This window comes from Pezoporus flaviventris, unplaced genomic scaffold, assembly GCF_033815535.1.
Source record: "Pezoporus flaviventris isolate CSIRO_AGI_PZ_B2104156 unplaced genomic scaffold, CSIRO_AGI_Pfla_v1 ptg000041l, whole genome shotgun sequence".
NCBI lineage: Eukaryota > Metazoa > Chordata > Aves > Psittaciformes > Psittacidae > Pezoporus > Pezoporus flaviventris.
Window position 1 is genome coordinate 5,579,911 of NW_026892589.1, and position 17,335 is coordinate 5,597,245.

At 42.5% G+C, this 17,335-nt stretch overlaps 1 protein-coding gene and 1 long non-coding RNA gene across 3 annotated transcripts; both read right to left on the reverse strand.

Annotated features, from left to right (window-relative positions):
- Positions 1-1,852: 1,852 nt before the first annotated feature.
- Positions 1,853-11,121, reverse strand: LOC133275816 (solute carrier family 2, facilitated glucose transporter member 11-like). 2 transcript variants are annotated; one of them, XM_061466022.1, is made up of 12 exons: positions 10,954-11,121; positions 10,749-10,847; positions 9,881-10,041; positions 9,283-9,407; positions 8,268-8,397; positions 7,204-7,352; positions 6,229-6,416; positions 5,073-5,183; positions 4,347-4,448; positions 3,915-3,990; positions 3,447-3,574; positions 1,853-2,703 (listed from the first exon to the last, which is right to left on the reverse strand). In XM_061466022.1, the coding sequence occupies exons 2-12, from the start codon at positions 10,842-10,844 to the stop codon at positions 2,497-2,499; spliced, it is 1,473 nt and encodes a 490-aa protein (XP_061322006.1). In that variant the 5' UTR covers positions 10,845-10,847; positions 10,954-11,121; the 3' UTR covers positions 1,853-2,496. The 2 variants fall into 2 exon arrangements, with proteins under 2 accessions (XP_061322006.1, XP_061322005.1); XM_061466021.1 differs by having other exon boundaries at positions 10,749-11,120.
- Positions 11,122-13,671: 2,550 nt separating this feature from the next.
- LOC133275622 (uncharacterized) lies at positions 13,672-15,157 on the reverse strand. Its single transcript, XR_009745632.1, has 2 exons — positions 13,889-15,157; positions 13,672-13,819 (listed from the first exon to the last, which is right to left on the reverse strand). It is a non-coding gene; the product is annotated as an uncharacterized LOC133275622 (long non-coding RNA).
- Positions 15,158-17,335: the final 2,178 nt, after the last annotated feature.

Genomic DNA, 17,335 nt, shown 5'->3' on the forward strand with positions numbered 1-17,335 from the left:
TTTGCTAGGCTCAGACAGCATGGTTCAAGCACCTTAGAGTGCGGTCATGAGCAGGGGGCCTGAATGAGCTAGAGAGGAAAGGAAGATTTGTTCTTTGAGCTGAGGATGGAAAGCATGGTTGCTGGAAGGAAGGACACACATGGCAGCTCTTGTTCTTTCTGAAGGAGTTTTGAACCACTGTACAGCCAGATTTTAAGATCTGGTTGATCAAACAGTCCATGCAGAGTGCTGTTCCTCCTCTCTGTATTTCTCCCAGAATATTCACACTGCTGTCTCATTTCTATCTGGCTTCACCCTTTTATTCAGTGCTGTACTATGGGAAAAACAAGACTTAAGTGCATAATACAGTTCTTATTTATTTTCCTACAGAAGAGGACAGAAGAGTCTTTTCACCTAGGGTTTGAACTCTACAAGAAATGTACTTATTCCAGACCCAGTGCTTAACTCACCCAATACCCTTAGCTTGGAGGGCTTTTGGTTTCAAAGATGTCATGTGTTGCATTTGCGTGATCCTGGAAACCAAACAGATATGCTGCAGATTCACAAGTACCTCTCTAACCTTTATTCCCAATCCATGCTACTTGATGGCAGTGTTAATGATTTACTGCACTTTCCTGCTTCTGACCCCTTTAGTGTCTTGTAAGACACTAAAAACTTCCTCACTGGCAACCAGTATGGTTGAGAAAGACCAGAACATATAAAGACTTTAAAAAAATCAAGGTCTTACCTAATCTTTTCCTTCTCTCTCTCCCTTTTTGTTTTCCTTCTTTCCCTCAGCATTTTCCCCCAGAAGCAGGAATGGGGGTCAGCTTTGCTGTGGTATTGTTCAGTCCATGTTCTCTGGCCTTGAAACTGTAAACTTTATCTAGCTTTCTTCTGTAATATGATGATTGTCATAGGAAGGATGGCTGTGTTGATGATGTCTACTGGTCTTAGCATTACCTCTTGGCACTGCTACAATATTGATTTGAAGATAAAATAGCAGTTTTATCTGCACAGACTTAGGGCTGTGAAAGAAACTACCACTCAATAGTCAGGTCCTTTTGCAAATTTTATTGTGCAGTATCTGCAACATTCAGTAGTGGAAATCTCATTTCCAGAACAAGAAAGCCACAGTATTCCTTGACCCCAACAATACAGTCCCAGAGGATGGGCTCTGTGTCCCTGACTCTTCAGTCAATGAAAACCAAATCCAGGTATGATCAGTATGATGTGTTTTCTTACCTGTTGCTTTTTTTATTTCCTTATCAGTAAATTGTAAAGCATGAAGAGCAAGAATGTGTCACATCCTATAGCAATGAATACAAAAAGTGAAGCCCTTGTTACCATGTTTTGTCATTAAAATGTGCAGTATTCAGAGGAGTGGAGAGAGAAGCAAACACTCAGACATGCAGACTGGGTTCTACTGGAGGAGCACTACTCTTTTTTGTCTCATCAGTACCAGGTACTCTTGGAAACACAATTCCATTGAAACCCAGCGTTCCTTCTCTCTGACATGAAATAGCACCAGGCTGAAGACATGCTACATAGTTATTGAGAATGAAGGAGAACTTGCCCAGCCTGAATTAGCCCACACATGATTTCCTGCAGCTCTACTTTCTTTATGTCTTGCTTTCTTCCAGTGCTGGCAAATCCCTGTTTGTCCCAATAGGAGAATCTCCAAAATCTAGGCAGTGTACCTGATTACCAAGCAAGAGGTTTGACTTGAGGCAACAGGTTGTGTTTGGATACTGCTCTAGCATAGTGTCTCCTTTACACCAAGACCTTTTATCTCCTTCACACCTAGCAATGACTTTCCCCCTCCTCAAAATAAAATAAAATAAAAAACAACAAAAAAACCCACCCCAAAACAAATTAAAAGGGATGAAGACCACGCTGCAAGTCACAGAAGTGTGGTCATAAGCTCCTCAAGAAAGTCCTAGTTGCCCTCATACCTTGTACTTGCTCTCAAATCTAACTGTAAGAAGAGGAAACATTGCATACCAGTTCTGCCTACTGAAAGGCAGGGTACTCTTACTCCACTTATTAAAGAGCTAAACACTTCTTTTCATGTGGACTGAAGCTCCTTCTCTGGGAGAGCTCAGCAGCACTGGCTTGTTCGTAGGAGCAGATAATTTCAATGTGAAAGCTGTGTCTTCTTTTTCTCTGTTTCACAAGTATGCTGTACATCTGAACCTTCCACACTCAGTTCCTCCAGTAACTGTGGAGTCCTGGTTTTGGTTAGGAAAGTAGGAGATCCTGTGTTCTCAGTTACACAGCTGCTAACTTGCAGGGACTGACAAAGATCTTATTTCTTTCTAGACTGTGTGTAATTTTTTTCTGCAGAGGATTGAACTCGGCTCATATTCCAGCAGTTGGAGAGAGCCACCAAATTCATCCTGCACTGCAAGTGATTATTTTTAAAGTACACTTTTTTTGCTGTTTATGGAGAGATGGATTCTGTCTTGTTTAGGGAGGCTTCTGGGCACTACAGTAATAAGAGTGGAGAGTTTGTTATTAAAGTCTAGTAACAGTCACCACTGAACAGTTACTCTGCTCTAGGATTGTCTGTTTCTTCTTCCCACGGTAGTTCAGGCGGTTGAACTCCTCCATGACCTGCAGCATGGTCTTTCCTTTGGTCTCTGGCATCACCAGGAAGACAAAGATAGCCATGGACAGACAGTATGTCAAGAAAATGATGAAACAGAAACTACCAAGACCTTCCTATAGGAAAAGAAAGAGACAAAATGTGTTCACATAAATTGACCTAGATCTCTTTCTCTTATGATATGGAGTTCCTGGTTTTCTATTTATTAAAAAACATGGTCAGGGACTCGATGTAAATCCTGCTTGATGCCACCTGGGAAATGGCATGGAGTGGTAAGATGAACTAATTCTCCTTTCCTGTTTTAAGAAGGAAAGTTCTATGCTCAGCAGAAATTGAATGTCATTGCTTGACAATCTAGAGAAGTGCTGAGCTTCAGTTACTCTTCTGTCTGCTCTGTCCTTAGTCTGTGCTAGACTGGGTAAGGTAGGTAGCATGTTAGTTCTGTCCCTCCTTGCACAGCCCAGAACTGCAAAGGCTTTTGTTTCCTGATATGTACAAGTGCAGTGAGAGATCTCTGAAACCGCCCATTTTCCAAATATACCCCAAAGGAGATGAACACACAGGACAGGGGGGGAAAAGAAGGGAACCCCTCATGACATTCAGATGTCTTGGACAGTTGTTAGTGCCTCTGTCATTGCTTCAGTGTTTGTCAGTGTTACACTCTGTGTAGATAGTGTTAGTAGCATCTAGAGTTTATCTAGCACTTTCACTAGATATCTGGGTAAGAAGAAAGGAGTATCAGAACTGCAATTAGTTTGAGCTGTCCTGTGTGTCAAGTACTGAAAAAGAGAAGTGTGCTCTGGATTCAAGAAAGGTCTCATCTCCTCTGAACTGAAACAAAACACCCTACTTCACTTACCACAATGAAAGGGAACAAAAGTCCAAGGATGAAAAGTTGGATCCAGTTTATAGTACCATTAAAAACATAAGCGGCTGGTCTGTATGACTGAATGAATATTTCTGTGGGCAAGGAGCATAATACTCCAGCTGAAAAAAAAACAACATATTGGAGAAAAGAGGAAGTTTAGAAATTTTGGAAGACGCTTCTGCAACTTACAGTTGATATATTGCCATGTAAGTTAATGGTTTTAACTGACCTGGAAGTGTTCGAGGTGCTGCTTGGGTCTTCAGGAGGAAGTCATGTACGAATGCAATATGAAATGAAGTGTTACCTCCTACCACAGTGTGGAGGGGAATATCTACCCCTGCGCTGAACCAGTAGTAGGGATTCACACTAACTGTGGAACAGCTACACCTGGGACCTCTCCTAAAGGCTGAAGTGAGGAAGGAATGAGTATATGAAACCATTCCAGCAGAAAATACCAACCTGGCCCAATGCCAAAGCTCATGATGAAAATAAAGATGAGCGCAACAGAGCAGTATGGTACCCAGGAAAAGGCATCCTATGGTAGGAAATGAAAAGCAAATAATATCAGAAATTAAAGTTGTATTTATCCAGCTCCATTAGAAACATTCATCACTGCTAACTATATCTATGTTACATATACATCTGTTTCCTCTGCTTCCAGAAACTTCACAAAGGAGATAATCTTGGCAGTGATCATGGTAGTATAACGCCATTAGCTTTAATCTGCATGTACAAGGGTGGGAACAGCCCTGTTAGACTGGTGGTTAGCCTCAAAAATACTTCTACTCTGACTAAAAAGTGATTTGGGTGGAGGGAAACGGTGATGATATCTGCCATAAAATAGAACATCAAGACCTGACACAGCTCTATAATGAGTAAGTGGTGTCTTACCTGTAGTGAAAGCGTGACAGTGAGGAACCCTAAAGCTAAGGCCATAACAGTGTAGGTTTTCCACAGCAGTGTCTTCCTTCCTGTGCGCTCAATTAGGAAAATCTGCAACCAGACGGACATGCTATCAGCTTCACAGGACACAGCACAGACCTTAAGGACAGGCACTGTGAGCTGTTTTCACCAGGCCAGCACGGAATCTCTGAAGAGACTGCTATGTAGTACCTCCTCTGGGAGAGTGAGTGAAGGTGTCTGGGGGGATTGAGCAGGACCAGGAACTGCAGGCACAGGGGTGGGGAAGGTGGAGAGGTGCAGAGCTGCAGGGAGTATTGCCTGAGCAGAAGAGATCTGAGGTGGCATTCTGGTGGCAAAGTACAGCTGGGGAGCTCAGCAAAGTGGAGATGCTTGCAGTGGTAATTGCCATGAATCCTACAGCCTCCCAACAAGTAGACACAGGGACTGTCATCTGCCTTTCCTATAGGGGGGAACTGGAACTCCCAAAGATGGCTCAGGCTGGGTCATGATTTTGAGAGAAAATCCTTTCCTCCCATTAAATTGCATATGCCCATGTTTGCAGGGTGTGTGGAGAGGATTTATGTGATCAGTGCAAATACTGCAGTTGACTTGTTGCAGAACATCTGATCCTTGAATCTCCGTTTACAGTAGTTACAAAGATTGAAATGAACCATGCATTATAGCAGAATGAAATTCAGCTGAAGGGCCACTTACACACATCAGTGTGGTGAGGATCTCAGTGATCCCAACTCCAAGGGAGACATAGTGGGTTTGAGCAGGGGGGATTCCAGCATTTATAAAGACACTGTATGCATAAAAGTAAACCTGTGAAGAAGAGAAAGATGTGAAGGCTGTACTCATGTGCTCATGTTTACAGTAGCTTCTTTTTTGACAGAAAATAACTAATCAGTCGTTAACAAAAGAGAAAATCTTCATTCAGTAACTAATCCTCAGTGTTTCCATGAGGCTTACTTGTGCAGAACAGCTTTCACAAGCAGCTCTGTCTTGAACTCAGTAACAAATACAACCTTCTTCTTCTCTTTTTGCTTTTAGCACTACCTTTGTCTTATCTTACAGGTTATAATTCTATCTATCCGACATCTTTCACATGTTTTAGTGTTTTGTGTACTTTGGATGAGGAGCATACAGAAATGTGGACAATACATAAGCAAATGCTTTCATTCTCTTTCTACATAATCTTGAAGATTTTGATAGACATAAGCACTCATAATGCATAATAAATTCCACTGTTAATATACTCAGCTTCTACTGGTCCTCTATGGTATAGTTACTGCACCACTAGTGAGGGTAGAAAGAAGTCTTACTAATCTTGAAGTCTTTATGAATTTGCAAAATTCATCTGGATTTTGAAACTTCTATGCTTTCACTATAAGCTCATTTTATACAACAACTATTCCCATGCTCAGAGATATGAAACACAGCTAGATATATTTCCAGAAAAAAAAAGGTAAAACAGAATATATTTCAGTAACTGTTACACATATTACTGGGATGTTGTAATTGTCTATAATCAAAAGTAAGTGCAAAGTTAAAGGATTTAGAAAGAAACCCAAAGATGTAGGAATACGGAAATGCTCTGTCAGCCTGACTCAGTTTGTCCTGAAATGGCTAAACAATTTTGGGCAGTGCCTTCTGGAGTTCAGAGATGCAGAGGCGCTTATGCTGTTGTTTACTTGTTTGGTATTTGAGATTTTATCTTATCCCCTTCCATTCTCTTATCATAACAGGGTAATTCACAGAGATGTCTTCAGATGACAGTTGCTAAAAGAAGGTTCTCAACTTATCCCAGATCCCAAACTTCCATGGAAAAATACTATAATAAGCAGTAAAAGCAAAGTAGCACACATACCACGTTGGAGCCAATTAGCTGTGTGCATGAGGAGACAAGGAAAAGAGTGATGAACTGCCAGCGGACAGGTCTGTCACGAAAAAGATCGCACATGCTCTTAGCCTTCTCCTCACGGATGGCTTCTTGCTCTGCCATCATGTCATCTATTTCAGCCATATGGTCACCATCTCCCCAGAGCCACTTCACAGCTACAAGAGAGGAAGAGAGGTGACTCCTGGACCAAGCTCACCAGCATAGACATTAATTCAGAGGGTTACTTCCTGACTTGCAGAGTGTCTTAGTTGAGCTTCAGGCTCTTTGCTTGTATGACCTTTCTAGAGATCTGAGTTCAGATTAGACACAAATCCAGTTAATTTCTGTCTATGTCTTAATCACAACCTTAACCTTTGGCCAATAGCTGCTTACTGTGTTTCAATGTAAATCACTTACCAATCCTCCCCTGAATACCCTCCTGCTAAAGGTGCAATTCTAGGGTATACATGAAAACACAGACAAGGAAAAGTGACTCCTACATTAAAAAATAAGTCTACATCCAAGAGTTCTCTCTTTCGACACTTAAATACCCCCAGTGGTTGTTCTTCTGTTTATGTCAGTAGTTGGTGTTAGGGTTATTGAAGAACTGAAATGCTTACGGATAAGGCATGACAGTAAAGAGCATCACTTTCTTACACAGAGACAGAAGGTACCATATCCACAGCCTGACTGTTCAGGGCAGAATCTGTATTGATGGAAATACAAGGTCTGTGTGATCACATCCCTCAGAAGATCCTGGCAGAGGGTAAGGGAAATACTAATGCCAAGAGAGTACTAATACCAAACCAGAGGAGGCCATCTTTCATTCAAGCTGAAGGTGGTTTCAGAGCCAAAAAGAACAAGAGTCTTTTTCCCAACTGTACTCTCTTCCAGGCTCATGCGGGGCTTTACTGTATTCTCCACTTTTTGTTGAAATGAATGCTTTGTGCCCGATTTCCTTACCTTTGATGCACCCCTCCTTGTCCTTTTTGTCAATGAGAAGGTAGCGGGGTGAGTCTGGGAAGAAGGGGAGGGTGAGAAGGTGTACGAGGGCAGGAAGCACATTGACTGCCATGAGAATTGGCCAGAGAGCATCTACTCCAAGAACTTCTCTGAAACAGAACCGGAAGAATGAGAGGAGCTGAGCAACCATGTGAGCACACACAGACACAGCGTGGTCCCTTGGCGCTGCTGAGGGTGTCCGGGCAGCTCTCACCCAACAGCCTCCAGCATTCATCAGCCCGTGAAAACCTCAATGGGAGGTGGAAGGGGAGAGCAGAGTGCTGCACACAGTGTTGCCCCCTGTTGCACAGTGGTGAGTGCAGCACCTCTGACTGCCCCCTCCTGCACAGCTGGAGCCCACAGAGATGAACCGTGTCCTAGCACAAGCACGGAAGAAGGAACCTGCCCTGGTTTATCCGTCTGCTACTGATCCCAAGAGCCTCAAGTTACAAGACAGGATCCGCGGGTTATCACCCTGCTACTGACTGCCCCATGTAACAGCTGCTGGTTTTTTGAGAGTACTGTGGCCAGAAAGACACATGCCAGGGGAACAGGACAGACCATCCTTGGGACAGGACAGGAGGAGGAGCCTGTGCAGGGGGGAATGAATCCACAACAGTTGCTGGTTTCATGGGTGCGCTGGCTTGTGTGTATTTTCAATTAAGTTGGGATGGATCTGATATTCCCTGCTCCTTCTAAAAAAAAATTAAAAGTAGACGTCATTTCTTACAAAAGATGGATTTCTTTTAAAACCCATTTGAATCTGGTAAAGTTTTTATTATCAGTATTTTTATCTCCCTTTGTTAGGAAGCAACATCGTTGTTCAGGATTAAATATTTTGTCTGATTTCTGTTTCTCATTGACTTAAGTCAGAAATTCAGACTGAGCTAATTCAGTCTGGCTGCATAGGGGACCCTGAAAACATGTCTAAAAATAGTTGCTAATTAGCCTATCCATAGGCTTGCATTAACATATGCATGTATTTTAATAACAGAAGAAATGAAATAGGTCTCAGACCCCCTTACCTGAGACCCAGAGCAAATCCTACAAATTTTCCAGTGGCGATGGCAGTAGAAGCGGTTACAGCAACCAGCCCACGGAGCTTCCGTGGGGCACATTCCCCGGCATACATGAGATGGATGTTCAGAGCTAAACCTGCAATCACAGGTGTTTGTCAGGGCATCGAACTCCCAAATGTCTGGTGTTCTGGAGTGGACCATTATGGACAAAGCATATAGGGTGAGGCTCCAGGATAACTTTTCGCTGCGCTGAGCATTCTGCATGACATGAAGTGTGTTCCTGGTACAGTGGCCTTGTGCCTTTCCTAAATCTTTCACTAAGCAAGTATGTTCCCCTGGGGAAATCTGTTCTTCAGCAGGCTGGTCTTCTCCTACAGTGTTTCCTACAGCCACATGGAGAGCGTTACTGTTGCTCCCTTTAATCTTAAATTGTATATTTCAGTGCCTACTCAGGATGCTATGTGCTTTAATTTGTGCTTCAAACCAGCAAGTTAACAAATGCTCTATATTCCTTTTGCTCAGTGAATGAATTATCATTTCTCTATTATTTTTGCTGGTTAGTATTATCTATATCCAGCTGCTCAGGAATTGAAAACACAGACACAATGTAACCTTCTAAGGCATCTGGAAATTAGAACTGCCCAGATTGAAAATCATCCCCTTGTTTGTAATATGGAAGACAGTATCAGCCACAACAAGCAGACACAGAAACGGGAGGTCAGCTTTCTACTGACTGAGCATGCTCCCCTGAAATATTGCATGCTTTGGCTTTTTCACAGGTTGGCAGTACTTTCTGTCTGGACTGTATATAAAGATAAAAGAATGAGGAATGGAGATGTCACTCCTGATTAATTTAATGACATTGGTGTTTTATTATTTAGTTAAAAATGCATTCAGAAAGCAGACCCTCTGCAGACTTAGTACAAATCTGTGATGCGTATACTCAGACTGGTAAATCCTTGCATCCCTCAGTCACTGCTCTCCCAGCTATTTAATGACATAGATAGGAATGCTGATTTACCTCCACACACTCCAGCAAATAATCTTCCAGCGATGATCATCTCAAAGGATCCACACAGCTGGCTGAATCCCATCAGAGCTGCACTCAGCAGGGAAGGGATATCCGCAAAAAGCATGGCCTTCTTCCTGGAATTCATTTAAATTCATATGAGCATAAATAGTGTCCCTGTGTCATATGCAGCCTTACAGAAGTTGTATAAAGTGTACCAAGTTGAAGACTCTATGCTGGCTTTTGAGATTAGCTGCAGTGAAGTAAATGGGAAATGGAATGGGAAAACTTTGTTGTGGACCAATAAGTTAGTTTGATGCCTCTAGTGGAGCCAGTATCTGCACTAAGGAACAAGCTTTGTTAGAGATTGTCTGTGAAATTCACTTTAAAATGCATTTACTCCTCATGTGACTTCTCTGGAATGGATTTGCTTTGGAATTTATACGGGAGAGGGTACAATTTTCTTTGTGGTCATTGGCAGATTTTGCCATTCTGTTTCTTCATCTGAAGCAGCTCTGGGCTGCTCACACTTGTGCCACTTCACAATCAGTGTTTCTCCCATGACAGTTGTGGCTGTAAACAGAAAGACTAATGTAATCATTATTCCTACCTTCCAAATCTAACAGACAAATATCCGGCAGACAAGGACCCCAGAAGCCCACCAATGCTGTAAATGGACACAATGAAGGACCACATCAAAGTAATCATCTCTTCACTGGGAGAAGAGCCATATCTCCTCAGACAGGTTTCACGAATGAAACTTTTGATGTACTTTAATATAAGAACAGAAAACAATGGAGTCAGTCAACATGCTTTTGCATAACTGCACCACTTTTTTTACTTCTCTTACCTACTTACTGCTCTTCTTGATCAATTTATATTGCCAGCTTACTTGTAATCTTAGCCCCAGTGAAATCTAAGGGAATTCTGCCACTAACATCCCATGTGTTAATGTTTTAGCAACAGGGTGCAATGAATAAATATATCAATTTATCAACTGTGAACGCCACTAAGATAGTGGTCTTGGCACCATTCAGGATGAAAAATACCTCCCCTAATTTTACTTTTCCAGCTGCAGATATTAGAGCTGACCTCAGTTATAGAGCTACAGTCCGTCCCTGTCCTTTTTCACCTTACAGGCAGTCACATAAACTTAGTGTGTGTGGCCAAGCAAATGGTACAAAGGACAACCTGAGCACTGGAAAGAGGAGAATGTCCTGTGAACAGACCAGTTCAGTAAGGGGAATATGGCTGACTATAAGTATCACTAATCCTTCTCTTTCTCAGTTCTGTCACACCAGACAGATGTGAAAACCCCATGAAACACAAGAGCAATAGCAGCCAGTCTTAGAACCAAGAAACCACAGTTAGTTTTGAGAGCAGAAATGAAGAAGTTGTTAGTGCTTGCATATAGAGGCAGGAACACATAACATTGAAATCCATGCTGGTAGCTCAATCCATGAGCTGTCCATGCTTACCTCAGCGGGAGAATTGATAATGGAGATCTGCAGCCCATATTGGAAACCTCCACCAATACCCAGGACAAAAGCCAGGAGGAAGAGACTGCAGCTCATTTTCTGGCAGGAAATAAAAGCAGCAAACAAAGCTGGCACAGCTATTCAGACATGTTCCCACTGTCCTGTTCACCTCTACAACTCCAATAGCCTGAGCAATGCCACACACCTGTGTCCTCTGACACCAAGGAGCCAGTGCAGAGTGCAATAGAAGACCAGAGCTACTAAAGCACAGGACAGTGAGGAATTTGAGGAGAGACAAAGCTTGTAGCTGCCTCCCAGAATCCAGTTACACACTTCAGTGCTTCTGTGTCCAGTTTTGGCTGCCTTAATCTGCACTATCATAGAATAACTTCTAGTGGGAGATGGTGCAATGTGCATGATTTCCATCTACTTGTCCTTCCTCCTCCTCCTTTTCCAATTGTTATCTCACCCAAATGAATATTTTGCTCAGTGACTTGGCTGAGACTAGACAAACATTTGGGGATTGAAGGGCATTCCTGGTTTAATAGTTTATTCATCCTTTCTTAGAACTATATCTGATAGGAGGCTTAGAATACAATACAATAGAATTGTATACCAAATGCATAGAATACAATACAGTTTTGTGATGCATGCATACCCCATCCCTCCCACTCATAACCCTTTCATTGTGGAGGACTTTTTCAGTCTTCCAGCCCTCCTCTATCTATCAAATCATGTATTTTTTTTTTGGCTGCTGTGCTCTGAACAACCTTGGTTTGTTTGAACTCCCTGTTATGTATTGAACATTAAATAGAAATATGCTTTTAAATCCCATTTCCTTTGCTTTTAAAAAGACAATTCCTTGCAAGACATTTGATATCTTTCAGATGTGACCTTGTGCTATTATTTGAACCACACCTGAGTCAGATTTATTTTTCTTTCTGTACTCAATTTATGCAACAGCTCTTTTAGAATAGCAGCAAGGAAAAAATATATACTATTTGGCAAAAGAGAAAGAAGATAACCATATACCAATTTGCATGCAAAGGTAGTCTTTTCTGCTTACAGCCTAGGTCTTCCCTAACACTTTATTTGGTTGCTTTGGAAAAAGTCACTCTATATACAGAGGAAGAGGAGCCTGAGATAATATTTTAACATGTCATTTCATTCTTTCTTGGTGTTTACACTCTATTTAGCTTGTCATGAAGTTCTTGCTATTTGATTTGTCATTATTGAATTGGTTACTGATGAAGCTGCAAATAGTTTCGGCATGCTGGGCATTCACTCCAGGTCACTAGGGAAGAGAAGCTCCAGCAGCAACTAACAGACAACTAGAGCTGCAGGAGATGAGTAAAGAACCATAAAAAAGGCACTGATGGAAGCCAAAGTCCAGGGACTGGCTTAAACTAGAGTGGACTGGCTTGGACTGCCCAAGTCATGAGTTGGGTAATCAGTTATCTCATTTAAAGGAAAAGTTCTGACTGCTACATTGAACCTCAATACAGCAAAGTCTTCTGAAGCCTGAGCTGGGCAAGGCTGACTAAGCCTGTCCATTCAACTCTTGAATTACAGGGTCAGGTAACACTTTAAGAGTAATGGTCATTGCCTAAAATTCAAGTCTGTGTCCCTATAATATATTGCAGATGCTAGGAAAGTTGAATCTCAGTTTTAAATCCTGACTGTAAAATAAATAAACTGCATCTTTACTTTTATCCATAATTCTCAAAGGGCATCTTTATCTGGCAGTCTCCAAGATGGTTCTGTAAAAAGGTTGTTTTTTCAGGTTATTCAAACAGCTTAGGGGGAAATTCCCTCTCCTGGTGAGAGGCTGCATTAGGTGGTTCCCCGGGCTGGGGTGCTTCTTGTCTTTGGTGTCCGAAAGAACCCCAACCCCAGCTGGATTAGAAGTGAGAAGTGGCTTGTGCAGAGGAGCATTGTCTGTAATAACAGTAGTAACTATTTTTCTCAGATGCTGATGGTTTTTAATCAATACAACAGTGCACGGTTCTTTAATCTGTAAACACTAATGTGAACCATGAGTCCCTGCAGAATATATTTCCAGATATATTTTTGCCTAACACTTCACATGGTAAGAAAATTGACCCGAACAAAGTGTCATCTTTTTTTCAGTTGAAGGTGTTTTAATTCAGTAAAAGTTAACCAACTTGTTAAACGCTTCAATTAAAATGTAACCACTGGTTGTCTTTGCTTCGTCAGTCTAAAGACACCTGACTTCGGGCCATAGTCAGAAAAAATGCTTGAAGTTGGAATTAGTGTTTCCTGACACATGTACTTGCAGGACTGGCTCTGGAACTCAGGCAGCCAAGTGAATGTGTATCATCTCTGAATGTTAGGCGTGTTTCATACTGTCACATGCAGCCCCTGTCCTGCCAGGGCTCTGGGGAAAGGCACAGTTCTGACTCATGGGAGTGGGCACAAAGGTGGCCAAGGTGAGGACCTCTGGACACTGGAGGATTTCTCCCGGTTTCAACCAGTTCTTCCCTGCCATGTAGGTCCCAGCAGTGTTTCCCAGGCTTCTCCCTCTGCCCAGGAAGTCTCTTCAGTTCATTCCCTGTGTCTTCTCTACTGCCTTGTTTGCTTTGCTTTGCTTCGCTTCTCTTTTCTGTAATTTTTTCTAATCTTCACCAAAGGAATGACAGAATATTTTGATACCATTGTGACAGTAGCAGCACTTTTTTGCTTTGACTGTGTGTTCTGCTCTTTCTATCTGCCCCTCACTGCTCTCTTCAAACTATAGAAATGAAAAGTATCTCTCTAGTTCCCAGCTCCATGGAGTCCTGCTCTTGTCTGTCTTGTCTCAAAGTCCTGTTATTTCAAAATCTTAGTGTTGTCTGAGAGCAGAGATACCTGCTCTTGGCCGTGTCTGTATATGAATTACTTCTAAAACAGCAGCAACCACAAATGAACAAAAGTTTAGTTTTATTTTTCCTCTATTATAAGCCTTAGGTGGTGAAGAATAGTTCTTGCACAGACTCCTTTTCTGGGAAGTAGCCGTGCTGCTCCACTCATGCCCAGCACAACAGTCACACACTCCAGAAGCGTTTACAGTCCTGTCATTCAAAAATGCTGTATTTTTAAAACATGCAGTTTAAAAATATACTGAAAGAAACTTTAGCTACTTATTTTGGAAATATATGTGGGCTTCTCTGCTGCAGCCATCAGCACTGCTGTGATTGTCATACAAACAAAGCCAAAAGAAAAGAGATGGCTTGATTAGGACTTTGAGAAGAAACAGAAAGAAAGAAGCTTCACCAGTCAAACCAATGCCTGTGAAATGGTTCCCTTTTCCATGTAAGCTAGAGAAGACATCAAGGCAGCACAAACAGCAGTGACAGGTTCGCTTCTTTCTGTAGAATAGAAAGGCACTCCCTGGCAGTGGGAAATTGTGTATCCTCATGAATCCTAGAGATGGGATCTACTGAAGACAGAGCGTATTGCATTGCCAGCAACAACAGCAAAGCTGCTGCTTCACAAAGTATCTGGCCTTTAGGACTCATCCTGGTACTTTAACATTCTTTCATCCTGCAGAGTGCAGTTTGTGAGGGGCCTGACAGATTTCCGACTTTTCAAAATAGATTATTGTTTTCTAAATGCCTCTTTGTCCCTACTCAGGTTTTACTACACTTGAACAGAAATACGAACTCATTCTTCATCGCCGAGTCTTACAGGCATCGGTAGGGATGTGGTGCTGCATCAGTTGCAGCCACTAGGTGGCAGGAGAAGTACAACATTTCCTGTATTAGGCTCTGACTCCAACATCCCAGCAGTTCGCTGCTTGTGGTATCTGGCAGGGATCAGAGGATTCCTTTTAGCAGCTTTCCAAATGATAACTGTATGTAACTTGTACAAGTTAACAGCTGCTGACGCACTGTTTGGGAAGCATGTATCAACAACAGTAATACACTGGAAAAGGACAGCTCTAGTTTCTTCCTGCTGCCTATTCTGAATAAGCTTTGGATAGATGTCTTCCAGGAATAAAACCACATTTTCTGAATTAGGCAAGAGCTTTCTCCTTTATCCTAGCATCTTATAAGAGGCACTGCCTAGTGTGAGTCTTTGTCCTCTCAGGTGATGGCGTTCAGAAGTTTCAGGCTGTGGCTCCTGGGTGGAGTGTCCCTGGTTGTGCTAGTCACTGAGCTGTGTCATGGGAGCCTTTGAGCTAGATGGGGATTATTCCATTTCTAGCTCCTTAGGCAGAGGCCAACATGTCAAAGCATGTATCTAGTTGGATAAGAGGCTAGGGAATGCAGCTCACACCTGGGCCTGAGTACCATGAATCTGCTTCATCTGTCTCATTTCTGTTGCAGCCAAACATAAAAATGTATCTGTCTGCAATGACCTGGTCAAGAACTGCCTGCTTAGACCATTGCATTGTCTTATTTTTCCCAAATAAATATGTGCACACTCTTCTATTTAACAGGTGAAAGCAGTATTCATCACAGCCCAAAGGTAATCCTAGAGGCTCTGGACACCAATGCACAAGGGCAGATGCAGTTGGGATGTGTTTGTATCTCCCGTTGGGGCTCTCACTTGGCTTGCGTCAAGCTTCTCCTTATTTCACCTCTGCCTTCCCTGAATTGTGCAGAGATACGTTCTCTCTCTTCAAAACCCATTCCCAGTGCTTTTATGTGGGGGTTAAACCAGAGAGCTTGCAATCTGTGCAATGAAGTAAAGCAACCGCCTGTGGCAGTCTCAGGTCAGAGAAGGGAAATAGCAGGTGAGCTTACGGCAGCAACAAGAGATGAGTGAAGTCCTGCAGGGAGGTAGTGAGGTGCCTTGGACTGTGGCACAGGCTGCTCACAAGGCTCTCTCTTCCAGAAGGGGCATAAATTGGCTGTTGCTGTGACTACATCTGTGTCTGCAGCTGAGCTGGGAGCCCCTGGAGTTGTCCTCTGTGTTTTCTAGTAACAGCTGCCTTGATGAGGACTGGATGGATGGATTTTTTTCTCATACATAACATCTGTATGACTTGAGTTTTTGTGCTGACAGGTGTTCACAGTGGTTGTGTTTCTAACTGACTTCCTCTGCAACTTAAAAAACCAGCATTCCCGGTGTTCAGCCTTAGGGTGAGTTCTCACAGTTTCAGAGTGGCAGTTGGTGTGGATGAGAAATCTTCAGTCTCGAGGTCTGTCACCAGGGTATAACCACAACACTGCAGTTACTCAAACTGCTGGCTTTGGAAACAGTCACATGAACACAGCAGGTTTCCAGCACTACTGTGGGAACCAACCATCCTCTTCCCTCAGATACTTTTTCACTGAACTCTAGTCTGTCATAATCAAGGTGGAATATGATGCCATGAGCATGGAGAGTAGTTATTTGGAGAATGTGATGGCAGTCTCTGCCTGTAATTCTCTGTCTGCAGTAATAAATAATAATCCCACTATTAGGAAGAACCATCAATGTGGTTCTATGTGCCATGTACTGAGAGGTGCCTATGTTTTAGAGTGTTTTTATCCCAGGATTGTCTGGACCAACTGTAATTGCACTGCAAGAGGAGAAGAGGCTTGAATCTACAGGATGAATTCTCCCTACAAATGCTACACTGTCAATCACAGAAGAGATCTGGAGCTGCTCCCTGGCTGGTTGTTGGCCGTCTCCCAAGCTCTGGTCTGGCTATTTCTGTAAACCCTTATCTCTTTCCTGTAAAGGCCATCACAGTGAAATACGAAATACCTGTCTGCTTGTCCTGACTCTTGCAGGATTCACTCAAATATGGAAGACAAATAGCACAAACAAACAAGCATCTTTCTCAAGAAACATCCTGCAGGTCTGCTGTTTTTATGGTGAAAGCAATGTTTATGGAACTTAGCTGTTAAAAGGGATTTTCTTTGTAGGAAAGGAGTGCCCGGCTGTGACACCATTATTCTCAGTTCCAGCAGTTCACTAACGGTCCTTATTAAAAAAAAAAAAACAAGATTTATCTAAGTTCAAGACACTGTATAAGAACTTCAGGAAATGGGCTTCATTGCAGAAGTTTCTCAGGGCAGGGACCCAATGCTGACAGAGCTTCTGCTACCACACAGACTCACTGGATGCCTTCCAGACCAGAGGAGATACGTGGGAGCTGAGTCCTCTGAGGACACAAGGACATATACAGCCTAGGGAACTAGCTGCTTTTTCTTGCCAGGATTTTTGGGTGTCAGAAGAACAGCTCAATGTTCTGTGCATTGGATCAGTAGTGTGCATTTACATCCTCCTGATAAGCAATAGAGCTTCTCTGGGAAAACTGAATACTAAAGATAATTGAAATACACTTTTCTCCATTTTCTCAGCCCATTGTGAGCTGTAGGTCATGTGTGGCTGAACTATTCCCTTTCCTCCCTTCTTTCTATCAGACACTGATGAAAGCAGTTAGTTGAAACTGGGTGACCTGAAGGCCAGAGAGCACAAACTGCTTAGCTGAACAAAATCTCTGCTCTTGCATGCAGGAGAAGAGTGTTTACACTCTGCCAAATGGCAGTAAATGTCACTGAATGTTCCTGTCAGAGAAGAGGAAATTATGTGCAGCAGTGTGAGAGTGTCAGACTCATCCTGATTTCTTATTTAATGCTTACTTCAAATAG

What these genes read in the sequence shown, in the direction of transcription:
- LOC133275816 (XM_061466022.1), bottom strand. Translation starts at nt 10,844, where the DNA reads ATGAGCTGCAGTCTCTTCCTCCTGGCTTTTGTCCTGGGTATTGGTGGA. An exon ending in GGATTTGCTCTGGGTCTCAG is followed by an intron (nt 7,353 to 8,267) that starts GTAAGGGGGTCT and finishes GTTCTGTTTCAG; the next exon opens with AGAAGTTCTTGGAGTAGATG. An exon ending in CAAGGAGGGGTGCATCAAAG is followed by an intron (nt 6,417 to 7,203) that starts GTAAGGAAATCG and finishes CCTCTCTTGTAG; the next exon opens with CTGTGAAGTGGCTCTGGGGA.